The 19,565-nt window shown below is 50.4% G+C and overlaps 5 protein-coding genes across 13 annotated transcripts in view; 3 read left to right on the forward strand and 2 right to left on the reverse strand.

Annotated features, from left to right (window-relative positions):
* The first annotated feature begins 3,521 nt into the window (after positions 1-3,521).
* On the forward strand, positions 3,522-6,341 carry LOC120959924 (uncharacterized). Its single transcript, XM_049609356.1, has 4 exons — positions 3,522-4,887; positions 4,960-5,158; positions 5,263-5,687; positions 5,760-6,341. The coding sequence occupies exons 1-4, from the start codon at positions 3,631-3,633 to the stop codon at positions 5,856-5,858; spliced, it is 1,980 nt and encodes a 659-aa protein (XP_049465313.1). The 5' UTR covers positions 3,522-3,630; the 3' UTR covers positions 5,859-6,341.
* Positions 6,342-7,404: 1,063 nt separating this feature from the next.
* Positions 7,405-9,086, reverse strand: LOC120959042 (putative tRNA pseudouridine synthase Pus10). The gene is made up of 2 exons (XM_040382172.2): positions 8,890-9,086; positions 7,405-8,819 (listed from the first exon to the last, which is right to left on the reverse strand). The coding sequence occupies exons 1-2, from the start codon at positions 9,070-9,072 to the stop codon at positions 7,461-7,463; spliced, it is 1,542 nt and encodes a 513-aa protein (XP_040238106.2). The 5' UTR covers positions 9,073-9,086; the 3' UTR covers positions 7,405-7,460.
* Positions 9,087-9,350: 264 nt separating this feature from the next.
* On the forward strand, positions 9,351-11,703 carry LOC120955794 (mRNA export factor Gle1). The gene is made up of 3 exons (XM_040376958.2): positions 9,351-9,455; positions 9,528-11,003; positions 11,075-11,703. Exons 1-3 carry the CDS (start codon positions 9,438-9,440, stop codon positions 11,699-11,701), a joined length of 2,121 nt encoding a protein of 706 aa, XP_040232892.2. The 5' UTR covers positions 9,351-9,437; the 3' UTR covers positions 11,702-11,703.
* A 405-nt stretch (positions 11,704-12,108) lies between these two features.
* Positions 12,109-16,051, reverse strand: LOC120955793 (ATP-binding cassette sub-family F member 3). Its single transcript, XM_040376957.2, has 5 exons — positions 15,962-16,051; positions 13,171-14,964; positions 12,929-13,103; positions 12,465-12,866; positions 12,109-12,325 (listed from the first exon to the last, which is right to left on the reverse strand). The coding sequence occupies exons 2-5, from the start codon at positions 14,643-14,645 to the stop codon at positions 12,170-12,172; spliced, it is 2,208 nt and encodes a 735-aa protein (XP_040232891.2). The 5' UTR covers positions 14,646-14,964; positions 15,962-16,051; the 3' UTR covers positions 12,109-12,169.
* Positions 16,052-16,072: 21 nt separating this feature from the next.
* The window catches only part of LOC120955791 (protein phosphatase 1 regulatory subunit 12B-like), an 82,154-nt gene continuing 78,661 nt past the window's right edge, over positions 16,073-19,565 (forward strand). For 2 of the 9 annotated variants that reach the window (XM_040376944.2, XM_049609332.1), the window contains exon 1: positions 16,098-16,227. The gene's annotated coding sequence lies outside the window, so the exon portion shown is untranslated. The other 7 variants (XM_049609329.1, XM_049609330.1, XM_040376947.2 and 4 more) reach the window with 7 other exon arrangements.

The raw sequence follows: 19,565 nt of genomic DNA on the forward strand, positions 1-19,565 counted from the left end.
TAATTCCACACACACGTGACAAATTTGCCACCAAAGCCGACGGGATTTTTGCGTAGCGCGGTGAGTGAGGTTGGACTAGCCACCCTAATATCCCTTTATACGAAGTTTTGTTAATGCTTTCTGAAGAGTGGAATTTCCCCCGAATATCCCTCGGACACTCGTTCGGGGAACACTGGGAGAGATCAGTGAATTAGAACACGAATAAATTAACCAAATGGACAGATTTCTTCCACGGCACGGAACTTCCCGTGTGGCAGCTCATCCAGAAAGCAGTTTGTCGGACGTTCTGGACTGAAGAAACGATTGTGATTGTGGGGAAAACCGCTTCAATCCCTTGGCCTGTTCTTCCTCCACCAGCATCGAATGACGGATGATAACCCTTTCGTTAGCGTTTGGTGCCTTGCGGGCGGTTTTTGTTTGGCCGTCGGACCGATTCAATTTCGTTGAGTGCCTGCACGTGACCACGGTTCGTTGGAGTTTTATTTGTCGTATCGTGTCCACCGTGGCTACCACGTTACAGTACATTTAACATTCTGCGACGGGGTGTTTTTTGTGTTTGTGTGTTGTTTTTGTTTTGGCAAAATATGTCCATTTTCGACTTGTGTTTTTTCTTGCTTCTTTGATTTGTGGAAGTAATTTATTTCTGGACTTACTTGCAATCGACATTTTTGTTATTTTATTCTTATACTTTTAATGCATATTCTAGCATTTATCATTCAAGCTGAACCGTTTCGGGTATGTATGAAGTAATTTACAGAATATATGTTACCTTTTCGGTTCTTATGCCATGTAACAACTACCCACAAACAAAATTGCAAGGCGTTGCCACAACTTCCCTCTGTCCCTATCATGGTCAGGGTTTACTTCCGCACAAAAACATACAAAAACACCGAAATCATGTTTTCTTTTTCCGCATCATTCGAACCGCTCGAATGACAAATTGGTTTGCTTCTGTTGACCATTGTTGCAGTGTGGCTGTTTGCAAGGGGATTGATCCACTGGGAAACGTACGAACGCAGCGGCATGACAAGCTGGACAAACAACAGAAGTCTTGCCAAAAAGGTGCCGACCATTCTGGGGACCTTTGCCCGCTTACATGACGTAACCGAAACGCGCCAAAACACGGTGTCCTTAGGTGTTGGGAAAAGGGCTTTCCTCAGCGATGCCTTTCGCTTGGTCTTTATTGTTAGCTATTGTGGCAATTACACCGGAGAAAACAAGATTCCTCAGTTCCAGGGGACATTTAAAGTCCCCGTGCGAGAGCTGTCACTTAAAGAACTCCGCAGGCTTTCTAAAGCCAAACAGTTTTGTCAGTCCAAAATTAGGCGTGTAATGCGAATAATGACCGAAGGCTCGACCGACAGTAGTAATGACATTTGTGTGGACTTCTTGAATAGTCTTACAAGCCTTAATATACCTTTTTTATGGCACAAAAAAGGTACAAAACGTCTCTACGGTCTTATCAAATGTCATTTGTAACTACGTTGATCAAATTGATAGAGTGTAAATTTAAACAGCTAATTGTTTCATTTATTGGATTTATCTCCCATCTTCTAACACACAAAGACACATATACACACTAAGCCAATCCTCATCTCGATTGATGATGTGTGTCGAATCGCCGTCAATGGTCGTAAAAACAAACAAACTTCTTTCCAAACACCCAGCACCCTCCCAACGACACATGTCACAGCTCACGGGCAGCAGCAGCAGCAACACGATGATGCTAATAGCAGCACGCGCGCCCACCGCCGCCTTGACAACCGGAAGCATACCCCGCACACCACGTGGGCAGTTTGCTTTATTAGCTTGTCACCACGTTCGTCGCATGCTTACAGGATTACAAGCTCCCTGCAACATTCCCCTTTACGCTTATCTTATTGCTTGTTCCTGCAAGATTGTTGCCTCCCCCCGCCCCCCCCCCGTGTGTGTGTGTTTATTGTATTTCGATATCAATTGTGATACTGCTGCACCCGCTGAGTGTGTCGCCCATTAACTCCTACAAGTGTGCTGTGTAGGTTTTGTAGCCTGAAAAGTCCCTCCTTTCGCTTGCTGTTTTGTGTAATCCCATGAAAATTGATATCGGGATACATACACATCGTTGACGGCTTCACACCCACCCTGGCTTAAAGGCTGGGAGTTTTGGTGTTAGGGCCACACCAAGGATTCCCTTCCCTTGCGATCTAAATCTTTTTATCGTCTCAATCTATTTTAGGGATGGCCTCTCTCTCTCCTGCAAGCGTTAGCGCGCGCATAAACCGCACGGCCGCTCAATCACTCGACTCGTTATTTAAACCCACATTCCAGATTGAAAAACCGTACATTACTACCCCTTTTTGCCTCCTCTCTTTCTCTCTCTCTTGGAAGTGATGACTTTAGGGTTTTTGATTTGAACTCCTGCCACCGCACCCCGCTGCCCTGGTGCAATGTGTCCGGGCATGAGCCGTTTTATGAGCCTTACTACCACCACCATCGACCCCACCCGTGTTCCGGTTTCCGACTCGCGAAGACATAATGAAGATTAATTGCGTTCAAAATTAAACCACCTCCAGTGGGAGGGAGTGGGGGAAATGGGAGCGAAAAATAAAGGCCTCCTTTCTGCCACGCGATCCTGCCCGGTGAAGGAGGGAAAAGCCGGAGACGGTGAAAACAGCAAAAAAAGTGAAAGTGCAGTTTGATGAAGTTGTTGGTTTTGTTGTTGGGCAGTTTCCCCCCTTAAGGACGATTTTTATATAAATTCAGCAAAAAACAAAACCGTTTCTTGGCTTCTTTTTATGTGGCAATTTTAAAACGCCCACCATAAAACCCATTTTCCGCTGGGTCCCCTTACCCCTTATCGCACGCTGTTAACTGTGATTTAGCATAACCAACCAAGATGCGTTGGGTTGGGCGGGGTTAATGCTATTCTGTTGGATTATCCGCTTTTGATTGATTCCCAAGCCCGCGAGACGCAGGGACATGGACGAGAAATGCTGCTCGTTCCAGCCAACGAGCTGGTAACGAACGATTCATCATCTTTAATTTGTTATTACCCCATTTTATATTCCAGTGTCACACGGCGTTTGCTAGATATGGTTACTGTCTCGGTTTGTGTCGTTCTTCTGTGGTTGAACTAAGAAGATACTAACAACTAGTTTAGATTGATTGATCTCTCTCTCTGTGTAATTGTAATTAATATATTTATTTCCTAACCTGTTCATGATGTTGTCGCACCTTTTCTCTTATATGACTTTGAAAGTTTGAAATAAACGCTGACAATGTCCTGAATTTGAGTCAAATTTCTGTCAAAATCCTTGCTAAAGGATCGTCGGTCTGACCTTCTTTTATTGATATTAGTGTTTATTTATGACCCTTGGTCCTACTTCCAATAAATTGGTTGTTTGAACATGGCATCAAACACATATCCGCCAAACAAACACGTGAAAACGCTCACCCATTGCGCAAAGTTCATTACCATTGGCAACGCGCGTTCCCTTGCGCGGTAGTCAAGGGCGACGCTGAAGGTTGTTTGATAGCAAACAGTCGTTTCGATTCAGTCATCTCGAAACAGTTCAATTCTACCTACACTGCTAGCAGTTTCTCCGCACGAAAGTAACCGGAACTTCCTCTAACCTTTCCCCCTTTTCAGCTATGAACATCACCACCAAGACGGGGCTGATCGCTTCCCCCCGGAAGCGGATCGTGCGCCCGAAGAAGGAGTTCGATCCGGCGGTGCTGGCACCGTGCGCCATCACGCGCCAGGTACCGCTGGCGCTGCGACCCTTCGGCGGCCTGTACAACCCCTACTCGAAGGGTTGCTCGGTGCTGTGCAATCATCCGGCGGCGCAGGAGGTGAAAAATGTGGTCCGGCTGGCAAAGGACGCCTGGATCACCGAGGCCAAGGTGGCCAATTTGCACGGGCACGGAGCGGGTGGCGGCGGCGGCGGCAGCGGCCCAACCACCATGGCGGCAGTAGATGGTGGTGGTGCCCGGGCCGAGGCGGACGGCAGGACGCGGCCGCCGGGCGCGGACGGTACCGAGCTGCCGGACCACGTGCCGGAGGAGTTCTTTCGGCGCTACACGGACACGGATTCGCGACCGCTGACGCCGACACCGACGGTGGCCAGCGGCCGAACGCGTGCCAGTGTGGGCGGGTCGCATCTGGCGCGCCGGTGCGTCACGCCGGAACCGCAGACGGCCAACGGGCAGGAGCGGAAGCAGCTGATACTGGACCTGCGCCGCAGCCACAGCCAGGAGACGCTCTACTGGAACGCGTCTTCCGAGCTGAGCCCGAGCCAGCTGCATGATGGTGGTGGTGGTGGTGGTGGTGGCGTTGGAGGCAGCTTGGCACTCGGGTACGGTGGCGAGCGGGGCGAGCGAGGACCGGCCGGCAGCAGCAGTGCGGGGGGAGCAGGTGGTGGGCCCAATGCCCAGTCGGCCGTCGCGGACGATACCGGACGCAGTGCGGGCGTCGGCGGCCCGGACGAGATGAGGCTGCGGGGCGAGTCGGACACCGAGCGGGGGCCGCCACAACCGATGACCTGTATCAACGCGATGGACGATGGGGAGGAGGACCCACCGAGGCGGCGCGGCAAGCGGCGCAAAAAGTCCAAGCAGCTCACGCAAACGATCAGCTTCGTGCCGAACCAGGACCCGGAGACGCAGATCGCCAAGATGGATCCGGACTCGCCGAACTACTCGGCCCGGCCGTCGCTGGTGCCGACCGGCAAGTGTCTGCTCAGCCTGGCGCAGGACCTCACACCTCCGGCCGGTTTCGGTGCGGGTGGCACTCATCAGGGCGGGGTGGGGCAGCCGGCCGAGGAGGACTGCTTTCTGGACGACGAGTCGCTCGGGTTGCTGCGCCGCGGTCTCAACATCGACATCGTCGAGATGATCTTCGAGCGTTATGTTAGTGAAGGAATTACCCGCCCTTTTGAAATGCTTTCCCAAATAATGCCTGGACGTCTTTGTTTCTTGCAGAAAGGACGCGCCATCAGGGAAGCCTTTCGTACGGCGACGATGGACAAGCTGAACTTCCAAACGGATGCCGTCCGAACGCTGCAACGTTCGGCGAAGCAGCTCAGTGACGTCGACTACGAGAAGTGGATCGATCTGCCCCGGAAGTACTCGAGATCTTCGGCCCGGTTCGAGCTGCCCATCGATACCCGCAAGCTAACCCGTATTGTATCTTGCACTCTGTCTAGATTCTTCATGATCCCCACGATTCTTCATGCCCGACAATCCAACATCCTAGCGCGCAATACAACACCCTTTTACTTTCAGGTATGACCCCGATCGAGTATCTGCACGATCACGTCGTACTGAGCAACGACCGCAAGCAGCTGTACCATCGCATCTTCGCGCGCAATCTACCCCGGGAGGAACCGAAGGCGTCCGGCGCACTGGAGAGCGTCGACAGTGACTCCCTGCCCGAGACGGAGACGGGCCCGCTCGAGGTAGATAGTACGCGGAACCTGCTGGCGGACGTGACCCGGTACATCCCGATGAACTGCTTCGACAAGGCGTTGCACGAGGCGCTAGGGTTTCACGGGACGGCCGAGCGGATCGCTGCCATCCGGGAGCTGCTGGAGCTGAACTACGATCCGTTCAATGAGCTGCAGATCGATTTTCGGACGTGGTGTGGGATAGTGGCGTTCTCGGAGCGCTTCATCAACTCGCTCGACCGGGAGCAGGACCCTTGTGATGAGGTATTGGACACATTCTGTTTGCTAAGAAGTTGCCTACAGTTCCGTATTTTCCTCTCCATTCCCTCATTTCAGCTGGAAATGGTTGACTTTGAATCGCTCGAACGACGTGTCCGGTGGGCTCGACCGTCCGAAAACCTGTGTCAAGTCCTGCAAATCATCAAATACCATTAAAACAGGCACCCGAGGGCGGAAAGGCGTGTTGATTTCAACGCCAGTTGTGTTTGCACAATCGATTAAAGGATGGGCAGAGGCGACCTGAACAAGTGTGTGTGCCGTAGGGAGTAGTCATGCATTGACTGAAGGGATTAGCATACCTTCTCACCCTCATCGCTCGAAGCGGAAAGCGATCCGGTGTGGTTTAATGATTGATAAGGTTGCGATTTTCCACTGCTGGGCCTGTGGTGTACGGCCCTGAGCGGATCAACGGCGTTTAACCCGTTCAATGGGACTCTTAATTAACCGGGAGCCAAGAGAGTAAGGAAGGTTTAAGCCTGCCCCGTAGGTGTGTTTGTGCATATGGAGATATTTCACAATCCCTTTTCCTTATTAAGCACGTGGTTTCTGGGGTGTGTGACAAGTTGAGTGTATTCATTATAATGTAATAGATGTGGTTTTAACAGTTTATCGTATAAAATAGTCGAAAGCACTAAGCAACAGGACATATTTAGGAATATATATTCATAATTACGGTCGGATACGACTGCATTATGTTAGAAACATTTGAATATCAAATAGAATTAACGATAAGTTCATCAAGGATCGTATGATTCTTTTTACATTAAGAACATTTCAGCTATTTCATGGATTTATGTACATTGTAAGGATTTATTTCACATCAGTTTAAGGATGCTTATTGAATTAAATTATAAAAAAACGAATAACTATAAAAATCCATTATAAATTGTGTCATTTCGTTCATAATCATAATGTTCGTGCTATATTTTATTCATTTATTTAATATTGTCCACCAAAGTGGCTTCCACTTCCACGTCCACAAAGTGTGTAAATGCTGGTTGTCGAGAGGAAATAAGGTTGATGGGTACAGATTACATGGACTGGAGAGAGGAAAGATCACGAAGACGTGAACGGAAACAGGACACTAGGACATTGAAGTCAAACAAGTGGTAGAAGTTGTTGAAAGCCGATAGAGCTCGGAGAAAAGGATCGTTCGAACCGTAGCGGGTCTGGTAGGATGGGATAGATAGGCGAGGTCTATCACGAAGACGACGAGAAGGGGGCATAGAGAGGAATGGCGGATAGGAGGGATGGAACATCAAGTTCATTTCACAGGAGAGCTGAGATGAAACTTGCACGGATGTGGGAATGTCTTTCTTCAATGGGGAGTAACCCAAGACAGCCTGGCCATCGCTGTCGAGCCTGTAGGAGACCAAACAACAGCGGCGTACTCCAGGATAGGTAGAACCCAGCAGCAGTACAGAGACTTCAAGCATAGGGGATCGCGGATTCGCGAGTCTTGTAATGAGTCCCAATGACTTGTTGGCCTTGTTAATGACATGATCAACATGTGTATTAAAGGACAGCTTCTCGTCCAACCACACACCCATATCCTATACCGACGATACTCGACGTACGACAGTAGGGAGTAGCTGAACGGTATCAACGCGAATCTCGTAAACGATTAATCTTATAATTCTTATACTAAAATACAATACGATTTCTTTCAAATTTCAAAACAGAAATGAAATAACCATAAGAATGTACTTACATGTCCTTTCTTCGTTTACTTATATGCTTTTCATTAGATCACCATCTTCACCGTCTGAGCTTCTTCGGCCAATCCAGATCGATTGCCATCACATCCAGCGCATGGATGTCAATCTCGGCCCCGATTATGCTGCGAAAGCTCGGTCCCGTCCGGCCAAAGTCACTGTGCACCAGCTCCTTGATGTACGTGCCAGCCTGGGAAACGATATCGACCACCATCGCGTGCGGATTCTCGCGGCAAGCGAACGCCTTCACACTGTACACCGTGCGGGGCCGGGCCAGTAGCGTTCTCCGATGCAGCACCCTCAGCGGTGTCACCTGTTGCATCACGAACGGTTCATCGATGCGCAGCTTCCGCACCATCTCCTCGGTAACTGGTTCGGCGGTAACGCAAAGTGCCCGGTAAAACTTCCGCTTGTCCTCTTCACCGTGCCGTATGTGTACCAGATCTTCCCGCTTCACCAGCTGAATGTCCCGTATGGCAACCGTTTGCGATGTGCCGACCTCTTGCTCCATCCGGATCGCAACATCCTCCGGCAGTTGGTCCGTCTTGGCATCGACAATTTCCAGCACGAATGGCCGCCCTTCGCCGAGACAGCGCACATCGACATCCTCCCGGCCGCTGGAGGAAAAGATCAACTGTTCGTCGGAGACGCCAAAGTGTGGCGCAACGCTCGCACCGATCGTTTCCTGCACACTCCCCGCCATCTTTCGCTTGCCATCAATCATCCAGGGCGTTTGGCTAAGCTCGCGAGAAAACTTGTTGTACCGGCCGGCGAGAAAAATGGTTGGCCCGGTAAATGAAAGCTCACCCCGTACCAATCCTACCTCTTCCGATGACACCGGTGGCACGGCGTAGTGCTTTCGGAACCGATCGCCATTGATCATGCTCGGTGTAAAGTGTTTTTCAAAAGCGTTTCTGGAGATAAATTCCTTCTTCGTGTGTTTGTTAGCTTTCCTATTGGCAAACACACCCGGACTTACTTGTTCCAGGGTGCGCAGTTCTTCCTCTTCGTTTGCGTAGGTGTACGGTACATTCACCATTACACCGTCCACAGAAAAAGGTTTCTCGAGGGTGCGTTCGAGCTGGTGGATGATAATCATCTTAAGCGCATCCTTCACCGCAATGTCGGGTGGCGTTCCGGGGAAAAATGTTTGCGGAAACCGGTCCACCACATCGAACCACAGGGCAAGCTGTCGAAGGTGTAGCACGATCGGTAACGAGATGGAGGTAAGAAATCCGGCCTCACACCGGTACTGTTGGTAGGCTGCGTGTTCCTTCACCTCACAGGCAAGCGTCGCTATTCGGTCGAGATCGAACAGGCCCAGACAGGCGATGCATACATTTTCCTTAAGCTTTTTCGCTTTGTGCTCCCCATTTTCTTGATCCGCTGGTTCTAGATCTCTCTAGTAGGAGGAAAAACAGTTTAAAAGAGTGAACAATTCGTTCCGCCGGGTTACTCTTTCCGCTACCAACCTTCCTCAATGCGGCATCAATGTCGACAAACTCTTCCTTGGTACCTTTAAGGAATCGCAAGCAGCACACTCTGCAGCAGTCCACGGAACGAAGATAATCGTAAATTTCCTTTTGTTGAGCCATGGCTTTGGGAAAACTCGCCAGCCGGCTTTCTAGCACACGCACACGTTGTTTTTTTGGCATCAAATTTCGATGAAACGTCATCGCGAGCGAGTTGTAAACAATATCAAGGTGAGCATAAGAAGGTACGCATCATGTAAAAATGTATTAAAAAAATGCGATGAAAATAAGCAAATAATAAAATTTGAGTGGTTTCCAATACGTTGAGCAATAAATTGGAAAATGTATGCTTAAAAACGTTTTAAACTTTAATAAATAGAAATTTTATCCGTATGTCAACCCCATTGGTCGACTCGGTTTGACAACCAGCTGTCATCCAACAAACGTACACAAACATCAGTCGGTTGTTTACGTTCCTAGCGCTTGGTTGCGCGCTTTCGGGTTTCTTTAGTGAAAAATTATAGATATAGTAAAATATCACGAGTACCATGTCATCTAAACATGATGTATGGGAAGCTACATATATCCGTTATAAAAAATAATCTAATTATGCATTAATATTAACTCGTCCTTTGCAGTTAAACATCGAAGACCTGCTGTCCGGCTTTGACTCGATGAAGCTTTCCGCCCTGAGGAATGCTGCCAAACTGTCGCCACTAATCAAGGAACGCACAATCGGGCCGGACTGTGCCGATCTTTCGAGGAGGGAAGTTTCCATTACGATCCTTCCGGCGGCCGTGGATAGCAATGATACAACCAAAGAGAACGACCCCAACGTTTCGAACGAAGGTCCGAGCTCGATCCATGCTACACCCAAATCGGAGGAGAAAAAGAAGAGTGCCCCCGTCACACCACAGTTCACCGCCATAAAGCATTCCGATCCGACGGATTGTACCGCGGTCCAGTCCAAGCTGCACCAGCAGGAGCTCGAGCGGCAACGGTTGGCCAGCGTCCAGAAGGCGCTCGCCGAGCGGCACAACAAAATCCGCCTTGCCGACGAGCAGCGGGAAGCACAGCTGGCCAAAAGCCTGCACGAGGCCAGCCTAAATGTCGCCCGCAAGGTGCAAGACTCGGAGCAGCGGCTGTTGCACGCGGTGCGGGAGCAGGAAAAGTTGGCCCAGGCAGCGGCTGCCCAACGGCAAGCCCAGATGGAGGAGGAAAACAAAAGACTGAACGACATCCAGGCACAGCTGAAGCGGCGGCAGGAGGAGATGCGAAGAAAGGCGCAGCTCATCGAGACGGTACGTCAGTCGATCGGGCAGTTCCGCGTGGGCACGGAAACGTTCACCAAAGCGCTGACGGTGATCGGTGTGCAGCATGCGACCAAGTTTACGAACCAGAAAAAGGCGATCCGGGCACTGCAGAAGGATTTCGAGCAGTTGCTGCAGGGTATCAATGCCAACCAGGAGGTTAGTCAGGTGGAGGTCGATCAGGCGGCCGATTACTGCAGGCAGCTCGATCAGGTGAACGTGGAGGTGACGGAAATACTGGCCCAAATCGAAGCAAGCCAAAAGCAGCAGCAAGAGCAACTGCAGCAGCAGCAACTACAGCAGCAACAGCAGCAGCAACAGCAGCAGCAACAAGAGCAGGAACAGGCAAAGGTGGCAGAAGCACCTGCTCCAGCCGCTCAGCAGCCAGCCGTTCAGCAGGCAGACTCAAAACCAACCGACAGCACGGACGGGTCCAGTGCGGCAGCACCAGCAGATCCAACCGCACAGGCAGTAGACAACGAACCTTTCTTCCAGCCGGTCTCGCCCGAATGTTTGCAGTTTTACAACGAAATCAAGAGTTTCTACGAGCAGCACCAGACGGCAGTGAAGCAGCTGATGGACGATCCGTCCATGAAAACGTACCGGTTCAACTGCCAGAAAGCGATCAACGTGCCGGTCAATGCGATATCGGCCGTCAATCGGGAACACTTTATCGACAAGTACAGCAAGCTGGCGGCCCTGCTGAGTGGACAGAACGTAAAAGCGGGCGACGGAATGGTGTCGATCAATGGGCACCCGCTCGGGCGGACGTACTGTACGATGCTACTGGCCAAGAAGTTTGTGGTAAGATGCTTTTAAAGGTGTTTGATTCCCAATAAGACCCTTTTAAACATCTTTCTCCTTTCCCCTTTCAGAGCCAAGCGGACACGAGCATCTCGAGCAACGCGAGTGCCGCCTTCCCGGTGGCAGCCATTGCCGTCGCGCTCTGGCAACGGTTCCCCGATTTTGGTCGGTTCTTCCTCGCCTACCTGCACCGCGAATGTCCGTACCTGGTGCCGTACTATCTGCCCCAGCATGAGGGCCAAAGTCAGGAGGAGTTCCTGAAAACGCTTGGCTACCGGTTCGCCGACGGTGGCGTGCTGGAAAAGCAAGACCAGTACCTGAAGCGCATGTCCGGTCTGACCCGGCTGTATGCCGCCGTCATAGTGACCGTACCGCGCAAGGACGATCCGACGCCCCATCCGCACGGGCTCGAGTACGGGTGGCGCTGGCTGACCAACATACTGAACCGCTTCCCCCAGCCCGACATCTGCGCCACGCTGATAGCGGAATTCCTGCAGACGGCCGGTTCGGAGCTGCATGCCGCGTACGGGAAGCAGTTCCTCAAGGTACTGCGCGTGCTGCAGGGCGATTACATGAGTGCGCTGAACCGTATCGATACCGGTGGGCCGAAGGCACGGTTGGAGGGACTGATAGCGAAAATTTTAACCGAAGGCCGCATCGAACGGCCGGAGGGTATAATGAGCGTAAATTTTTGGTAAAACCTGAATCGCAAAATGGTCGGCTGGTTTCTTTCGGCCTTTTTTATGATTTTAGGTAGAAAAGATCGTTTTAATTTCTTCTGTTATTATAAACCATTTTGTATTACGCTTTTCGTTTCCGCTTTTTTTTGATCTAGTATATGCATTAGCGTTTCCCTTGCCCCATTTTGTAGCACTTTATGTGTTCTCTCCCCGCTTGCTCCCCGCTTGCACGATGCCAAGGGTAGGCCGATCGGGTAGTAAACTAGGTGGTAGGGAATTTACTAAACAAAACAAAACAAGAAAAAACCTTCTGTCTGCTAACCCGTGACCCTTTCGCTATGCAAATCGGAAATCACGGGTCATGCTTTCATCTAGTTTTGCTTTAGTACGAACAGAAACAGAGCGAGACTTATTATTGCGACGTAGGTAGGTTGGGAGATGGTAGGTCCAGTTTGAGGGGGTTTTAGTCGTATTAGCAGGAGAACATTACGCAGCCAATGCTTCCAGCTCGCGCTCCACAATCTTCCGGTACTCGTCGAATCCGCCCTCGATACTCTTGACCGTACCGCCGCCACAAACCCACAGCTCCTTGCAAATCATGCGAATCAGCCGTTCGTCGTGAGACACGAGTATAACTCCACCCTGCGAAAAAGAAAACCGAAACCGCGTGCGTGAATGTGTGTGTGTGTTGTAAAAAAGAAAATTGTAATTATTCTTAAAGCGCAAAGCGAAATAAAAATAGCACATTAATATGCAAACCGGGCCATCCCCCTCCACTTACGGTGTACTTGTTGATTGCTTTGCCGAGCGCCTCGATCGTTTCGATGTCGAGATGGTTGGTCGGTTCGTCCAGCACGAGGAAGTTCGGCCGGCCCATGCACATCTTGGCGAACGCGACGCGCGACTTCTGCCCTCCGGACAGGCTGGCGACGACCTGCAGCGCCAGATCGCCCGACACGCCGAAGCTGCCGAGCACGCGCCGATACTCTTCGATCGGTTTGCCCGGGTACGCGTTCTGCAGCAGCTCCACGCTGTTCACCGTCATGTCGAGCTGGTCGACGTGGTGCTGGGAGAAGTAGCCGAGCCGAAGGCCACGATGCATGTGCACCAGCCCGCCGGTCGGTTGCAGCAGGCCGACCACGATTTTCAGCAGCGTCGTCTTACCGGCACCGTTTTCACCGACCTAAGAAATTACGGAATTATTGGCTTTTTGTTACCTTTCCCTGGATGATCCGTTCTACTCACGATACATATCCTCGAGTCGAGATTAGCACCCAAATTGACGCTGGTAAATATCACCTTGTCCGCGCTGTACTTAAACTGCACCTCGTTCAGCGTCATCACCGGCGGATTGAGCGGTTCCACCTCGGGGAACTTCAGCGTCACCTCGATCTCCTTCTCGACCGGTTTCAGCTCGGGCCTAAAACGCAAACGAACAGTGTCCGTAAAATAAACAATGTCAACACGCCTTATAAACACCAACTTACAGCTTTTCCAGCATCTTAATCTTCGATTGTACGCTAGCCGCTCGGTTTGCATTGTAGCGGAACCGGTCGATAAACTCCTGCACGTGGTTCCGGTGGGCCAGCTGTGCCTCGTACTCGCGCCGCTGCGCCTTGTGCCGCTCGGTGCGCGTCTTGTCGAACTGCTCGTAGTTACCCTTGAACGTTTCGATGCGCATCGAGTGCAGGTACAGGATGTCGGTCGGTACGGTGTCGAGGAAGTTCCGGTCGTGCGACACGACCAGCAGCGTCGTGGGCCAGTTCTGCAGATAGTTCTCCAGCCAGATGATTGCCTTGATGTCCAACATGTTCGTCGGTTCGTCGAGCAGCAGCAGCTCGGGCTTGGAGAAGAGGGCCCGGGCGAGCGCCAGTCGCATACGCCACCCACCCGAGAAGGTGCGGGTCGCACGGGCCTGCATCTCCTTCGTGAAGCCCAACCCGTTCAGGATGATGGAGGCACGGGCCGGCGCTTTGTCCGCTTCGATCGTCTGCAGCTGATTGTACACCTCGGACAGCTCGTTGCCAAGGTTGGCGTCGGTCGAACCGGCCGCTATCTGCGCGTTTAGGTCCCGCTCGCGCTGCAACAGCTCCGTCCGCACCGTGTCGACCTCGAGCACGCTGTCCAGCGCGGTCGTATCGTCGCCCACCACCTCCTGCTCGACGTGCAGCACCGAGATGTGGCTGGGGATTTGCAGCTGTTTGCCGGAGATCATCTTCAGCAGCGTCGTCTTGCCCAGCCCGTTCCGGCCGACGAACCCGTACCGCCGGCCGGACGCCAGCAGCAGATCCGCGTTCTGCAGCAGCGTCTTGTCGCCGAACGACACGTCGAAGTTGTCGATCCGTATGTCCATCGACCGGTTCGTGCCCTTCGATTCCATTTTGTTGTCCTTCTTGCTGATCACCTGCGAGGCGGTGGCCGTCTGCAGGACCGGCGCAGTCGCTGCGGTGGCCGCCGCCGCCGCCTTCACTTCCTGCCGCTTCTCCAGCTTTTGCTGGCGCTTCGCTTCCGCCTTTTCCAGCTTTTTGCTGTCCACCTTCAGGCTGTCGTCCCGCTGCACCACCCAGATGCTCTGTATGTCGTCGTTCGCGATCTCCTGCGTGGCCGCCATCTCGCCCAGATTGATCGGGGCGGACAGAATCTTCTTGTGCTTGGGACCACCGCCGCCACCGCCACCACCTCCTCCACCGCCACCATCGCCCTCCCCGTCCCCATTCTCACCGAGCGAGCCGTTCGAGGGCTTTAGCAGCCGCAGAAATTTGTCGCAAATCTCGCGCACATCGTCCTCGGACTTGTCCTGTGCCACCTCGTGCAGTATCTCGCCGACCGCTTCGTACACCTCCTCGCCGTTCTCGAACTCGTCCGCGCTGCTCTGCAGGACGGTTTCCACGTACGACAGCAGCTCGCCATCGATCGACGGGAACTCTCGCTTCAGCACGGCCGTACACGCTGCTGCCGACATCGCGCTTGGCTGGTGATGGCGTGTGCTTCGTTGGCAGGCACTGACCACCAGGAGAAAGTGTGCCGGAGGGTGTCGTGGGACGTCGGACGGATCACACGGGGGCAACCAGCGGACAGCTCTCTCTGTCCGAGGACGATGGCGGAGAGCTGGGAGACGCTTCTGTTCGCCGGCTAGATGCGGTATCGCGATGGAATGCACCACTCGTGGAAGGATTTGGTGAAAAGTGCTTTGTTTTTCCCTGTCGGGTGATTCCTTCTGCGCCGATGACAGCCGCACCAATCGCGGTCCCGTAACAATTGTTTTCCGGACTACGTGCGCGCTGAGCAGTGTGGCCAGATTATTTTAGCGGTTTTCGGTAGGCGCATCAAAATTTTATCGGTAGTTTTCGGTAGGTTAAAACTCGAAACTTAACTCGAATTAAAAGAAGTGAAAGCGAAAGAAGTGTTAAGCGGGATGGGGGGGGGGGGGGTGCTAATGCGCAAAATGAAAGTTCCATATCACGAGAATATGCATCCTTTATCTAGGATATGGATTAGATTTGGTTCAGCGGTTACACAAATGAAGGTCTTTCTGAAATGTCGATCTGAAAATTGTACTAGGAATTCTAAGCCAAAGAAGGACTAAGATGCACATTTTCTTCTCAATGGTGGCTAGTTCTTTTTCTCGGGGCTCCACGCGACCGGTTAGAGCCGCAGCAATTCTCCATTGGATACGATTTTATCGTACGTGCTGTCATTTGATTTTCGCTGGATTATTTAGACTGATTTGATTGTTTGGCTGAGTTTTATAGTTCAATGATTGAAAAAATTGATATTTTTGCCTTCAAACCCTAGATATATTTGCAATACTAGCATTTTTCAAGTGCCAGACAAACAAACGTGCATCATCGCGATAAGTAACAAAGGATAGCGATCCTTGAAACAGCATCCCAAGCGCCACAGATTAAGCTTAAACGACTGAAAAATCAAATATTTGTGATTTTCGGTAGGATAAATGGAAAATCGGTAGTTTTAGGGCGGTCATCCGTGAATCGGTAGGCATATAAAATATCGGTACGAATTCAGATAAATCGGTATTTCTGGTCACTCTGGCGCTGAGCGTGTGTGTGCGTGTTTTGCAATTTTTGACGTTGACGGTTTGACAGCCGGAGGCCACGGTTGATAGATATATTTCAAAATCGTGCGATGGTGGCGGTTTCACGGAGAAAATCAGATAGATATTTAGAAGAAATGAATGAAATAGCGGCCAAAAAAGTGTCATAAATTATGAAGGATTTTTTTGCAATATTTCACCCCAAACACAGCAATAAAACGTACTTTGAGCAACGCCAAACCGATCAAATGTCGATCAACCCTGCCGAAGCAATGCGAAACCGTCTCCCTCCACCAAATCCGCTTTATCCGTGTATGATCGAGAGGGGCTCAGATTGTTCCGTGTTGTTGTGCTCTCTGGTTGTGGCTGGCGTCGAAGAAACTAACAAGTGTTTTCAGTTGAAAAAAAAAGCAACAGTAAAGCTGACCGTCCTCCTGGCCCCATTATCAGCGTTAGTACGAGTGATCAATCAATTGCGGGTGCGAAAATAGTACGTGACGGTACCGATATCGCACAGATTCGTTTCCCACCTCGCTCTCTATCTCTCATTAAACCCACGTAAATAGCCAAAGCGATAAGATAAAACCGGAGTGCTTTTCGGTGCACAAAACGGGAAGAGCTCCAGCACGAGTCACCGGTAGGAAATGTCAGCAAGGGTCTGTTGTTTCGTGATGTTTAGTTTAAGCGTTTAGGCAGTTTTGCAGTTCTGGCAAGGGGAGGGCTTAAAAGTGAAGTGCGCTGCGCGAAGAAACGACCGAGAAGAATAAAACCTCACGAGAGAGACGGTGAGACAGTGTCGGGCTGTGCGCCGCTGGCTTGGCTGCAGCACCACCGAGTAAAGTGAAAGGTCAATGCAAGTAAAGGGAGCCTTTCTGTGCCTTCTGTGGGCCCGTGGGCCTTAGCTACTTTACGACCACCACTATCACCGATCACATTCATGCTACCCTTACATTAAACCTTTTCAGTTCTAACTCTAAGTCGGCACAAAAGCCTTTACGGGATCGTAAAAGCGTCAAGCGTCTCCCTGTGCGTGCGCGGAATTTGGCCCACGGTATGGCGCAGCGTTGTTTGCGGGCTGTGGCTTTGTTTTTGTGCGGAATTTCCCCGTGGTTACTTGTTTATGTGTTTATGTCTTTTACCCCCCAGTCGCGGTTCGTTTTGTGTTTAACCCTTTAAGTCTTTTGGGACCAGAAGCGCAAAACAACCAGCGCCCCTTTCCCAAATGCTTCCCTCCCCCTTGTTGCTATTGCTTGTCGTCGTCGGTTACCAGGGCAACGGAAAAAGCGCGTGAAGAATGTGTGAAGAAAGCAGCCCGGTTGCGACACAGCAACAACACAGCCGCACTGCGTTGAATTTTCTGAATTCCGCCCGTTAGTGTAAAGGTTCGGTTCTCGGTTTCGGAAGGAAAAGGTGTGGAATTTGTTACTTACCACGGAGAGCAGTGTGTGGCCGTGTCCCGCTTGTTTGTATGTGTGTGTGTGTGTGTTTTTGTGTGATGAGTATGCTAGAGTAAAACCCCCGGTGTGTGAGACCTCCCGAGACCAAACGATTTGAAGGGCGTGAATAATAAATTACAGAAGAATTCAGCCGCAAGGAAAGACTCCTTGGTTGCAATGTGTGTGTGCCTTAACAGCTAAATCGCGATAAAAATTCAGCCCTACATTAAAGTGCTTTCCATGTGTGTGTATTTGTGTGTCTTGAGTGTTGGGCTGTGTAATTAAATTATCGAGCGAGATTGATGATCTTTCCCCACCAGCAGCAGCAGCACCTGCAGCTGCAAAAGGGGAAAGGGAAGGGTGCGGTGAGACAGTTTTCTGTTCAAATCTGGTTGAAGGTGGGTACCGTTAGCAACCATAATCCGAACATGGCAGGCATGGCTGATTGTGTGTGTGTGTGTGGTTTTGTTTGGAGAAACCCCTGAAGCAAAGGGCGCACCGATCTCGATAAAGAAGTCATCCGAAGATCAAGCTCGACACTCTCTAATAAGGTATGTAAAAGAATGCTCTCTTATATTTAAATCATTTTTCATGTCTTGTCGAGTTAATCTGTGCTTCATTACTCTACCGAATGTCAGCAAATAAACAAAAAAAGGTCAAAAATCACTGATCGTCATTTAACAACAAAAGACACATTTCTAGCCATCTTAAGGGTCAATCTTTCTCTCCTTCCTCTCGCGTCGTAAACTTTCCGCGCTGGAGAAGAAGAAGTGGCGGAATTTGTTATGTTTATTCCCCTTCTCCATCCTGTGGGGCACGAGATGATGCTGGTTTCCGTTTTCCGCTGTCAGCTCGCCTGTTTTCTCACCCGCGCCTCACCCATGTGGGAAAACATTAATTCGTAAACTTGTGGCGGTCTGTTGAAAGCTTTGCCCCGCCCTCCCCTAAAACATGACAATAACCCCAAGGGGAAGGGGGGGGAGTGCCAAGCTTTTTGGTGTTTGTTGTTGTTGTTGTTGTTGGAGTGTCGTTTGATGAAATCTAAAACAAAAATTAAGACACCAAATTAAGCCAAACGCGGGTGAAAGGTATTTTATGAATCATTAATTTTGAAGCAGCCAGGAAAAGAGCTGTAGAATAGCCAAAAGGTAACACACAAACACACACACACCCAAGATTTGTGCTAAACAATTCCAGCTCATCCCTCGGGTGACCCACTTAGCATTAATCTTGATCTTGATTTTGTATGTCTAGCGCGCGTTTTTTTGCGCACGTTTTCCGTGTGACCGTTGCGAATGTTGAGCTTTCGGCGCTAAGCTGCTGATAGTGTCATCATATTTGTCATCAGCAAACGTCCAGCTATGGAGATACGGAAAGAGATAAGCGCATTCTTAGAACGATAGTTATCTATTAATCCGAACCAATGTTATCTATTTCTTTGATGAGCAACAAATTGTAACAGTAATCACTGCAAATTCAAGCTCAAATATCGGAGTTCAAAGAAATGCCCTCATTAGCTAATGAAACAATTTGTTTTGGTATAAAAAAGTGCTTCACACACACACACACAGGCACACACACACACACACACACACACACACACACACACACACACACACACACACACGCTGGAGGAGTAATCAATTTGCCATCAAATTTAGATTAAAATATTTTCCTTCGCCTTTCTCTGTTCGCTTTTCAATTCGATATTTCACATTGCGCTCGGTTAAATGTAATATCCATTTCCGCTTGGCGCAGAAGTAGTGGCTCATTTGCCTTTCCTTGCTTACCTTCCAGCCATTAAGCTGCGTGATTACACATGTCTATGCAGAATTCATTTACCTACCGGCTCGATGGGCAATATGAGCAAAGGGGGGGTAAACAGAGTAAAGAAAATCGAGCAAAATAGAGCAATCACATGAAAGTAGATTAATCAAAATTGGTTCCAGTGTGTGCCCTCGGTACCAAGATGATGGTTGTATGCTGCACGGACTCATAGGCACCATAATGAGGGAGAGAGGGATTTTGATTTGAATGTTCATAAAAGAATTTGGAAGGTTTTACTTTCTACCGGTACACAGGGGTACCCTTACCGTAGTTTCTGTAACGAGTGTGGCAGTCATTTTCAAATTTAATTTTAATTACACCCCTTCAGTTCAATGTTAGCTAGCATAGTAGAGGATGCCCACTGGTGCCTTGGTTACGGCTGGCTTGCAAGCGAGAGAGGGTCCAGTTACAGGTCCCGAACAGCCATGCGTGTATGTGTGTTCTTGCGCAAAAAGGTGAAGCGGCGGGGTCGCACATGGGAAGATGCATCCGTCGGATGGGCAAAAGCAGGTGGTGGGCGATGGTTTCATGCTTCGCAAAGCGCATCGCCGTTGCCCGCTGCTGC

The sequence above is a fragment of the Anopheles coluzzii genome, chromosome 3, assembly GCF_943734685.1.
Source record: "Anopheles coluzzii chromosome 3, AcolN3, whole genome shotgun sequence".
NCBI lineage: Eukaryota > Metazoa > Arthropoda > Insecta > Diptera > Culicidae > Anopheles > Anopheles coluzzii.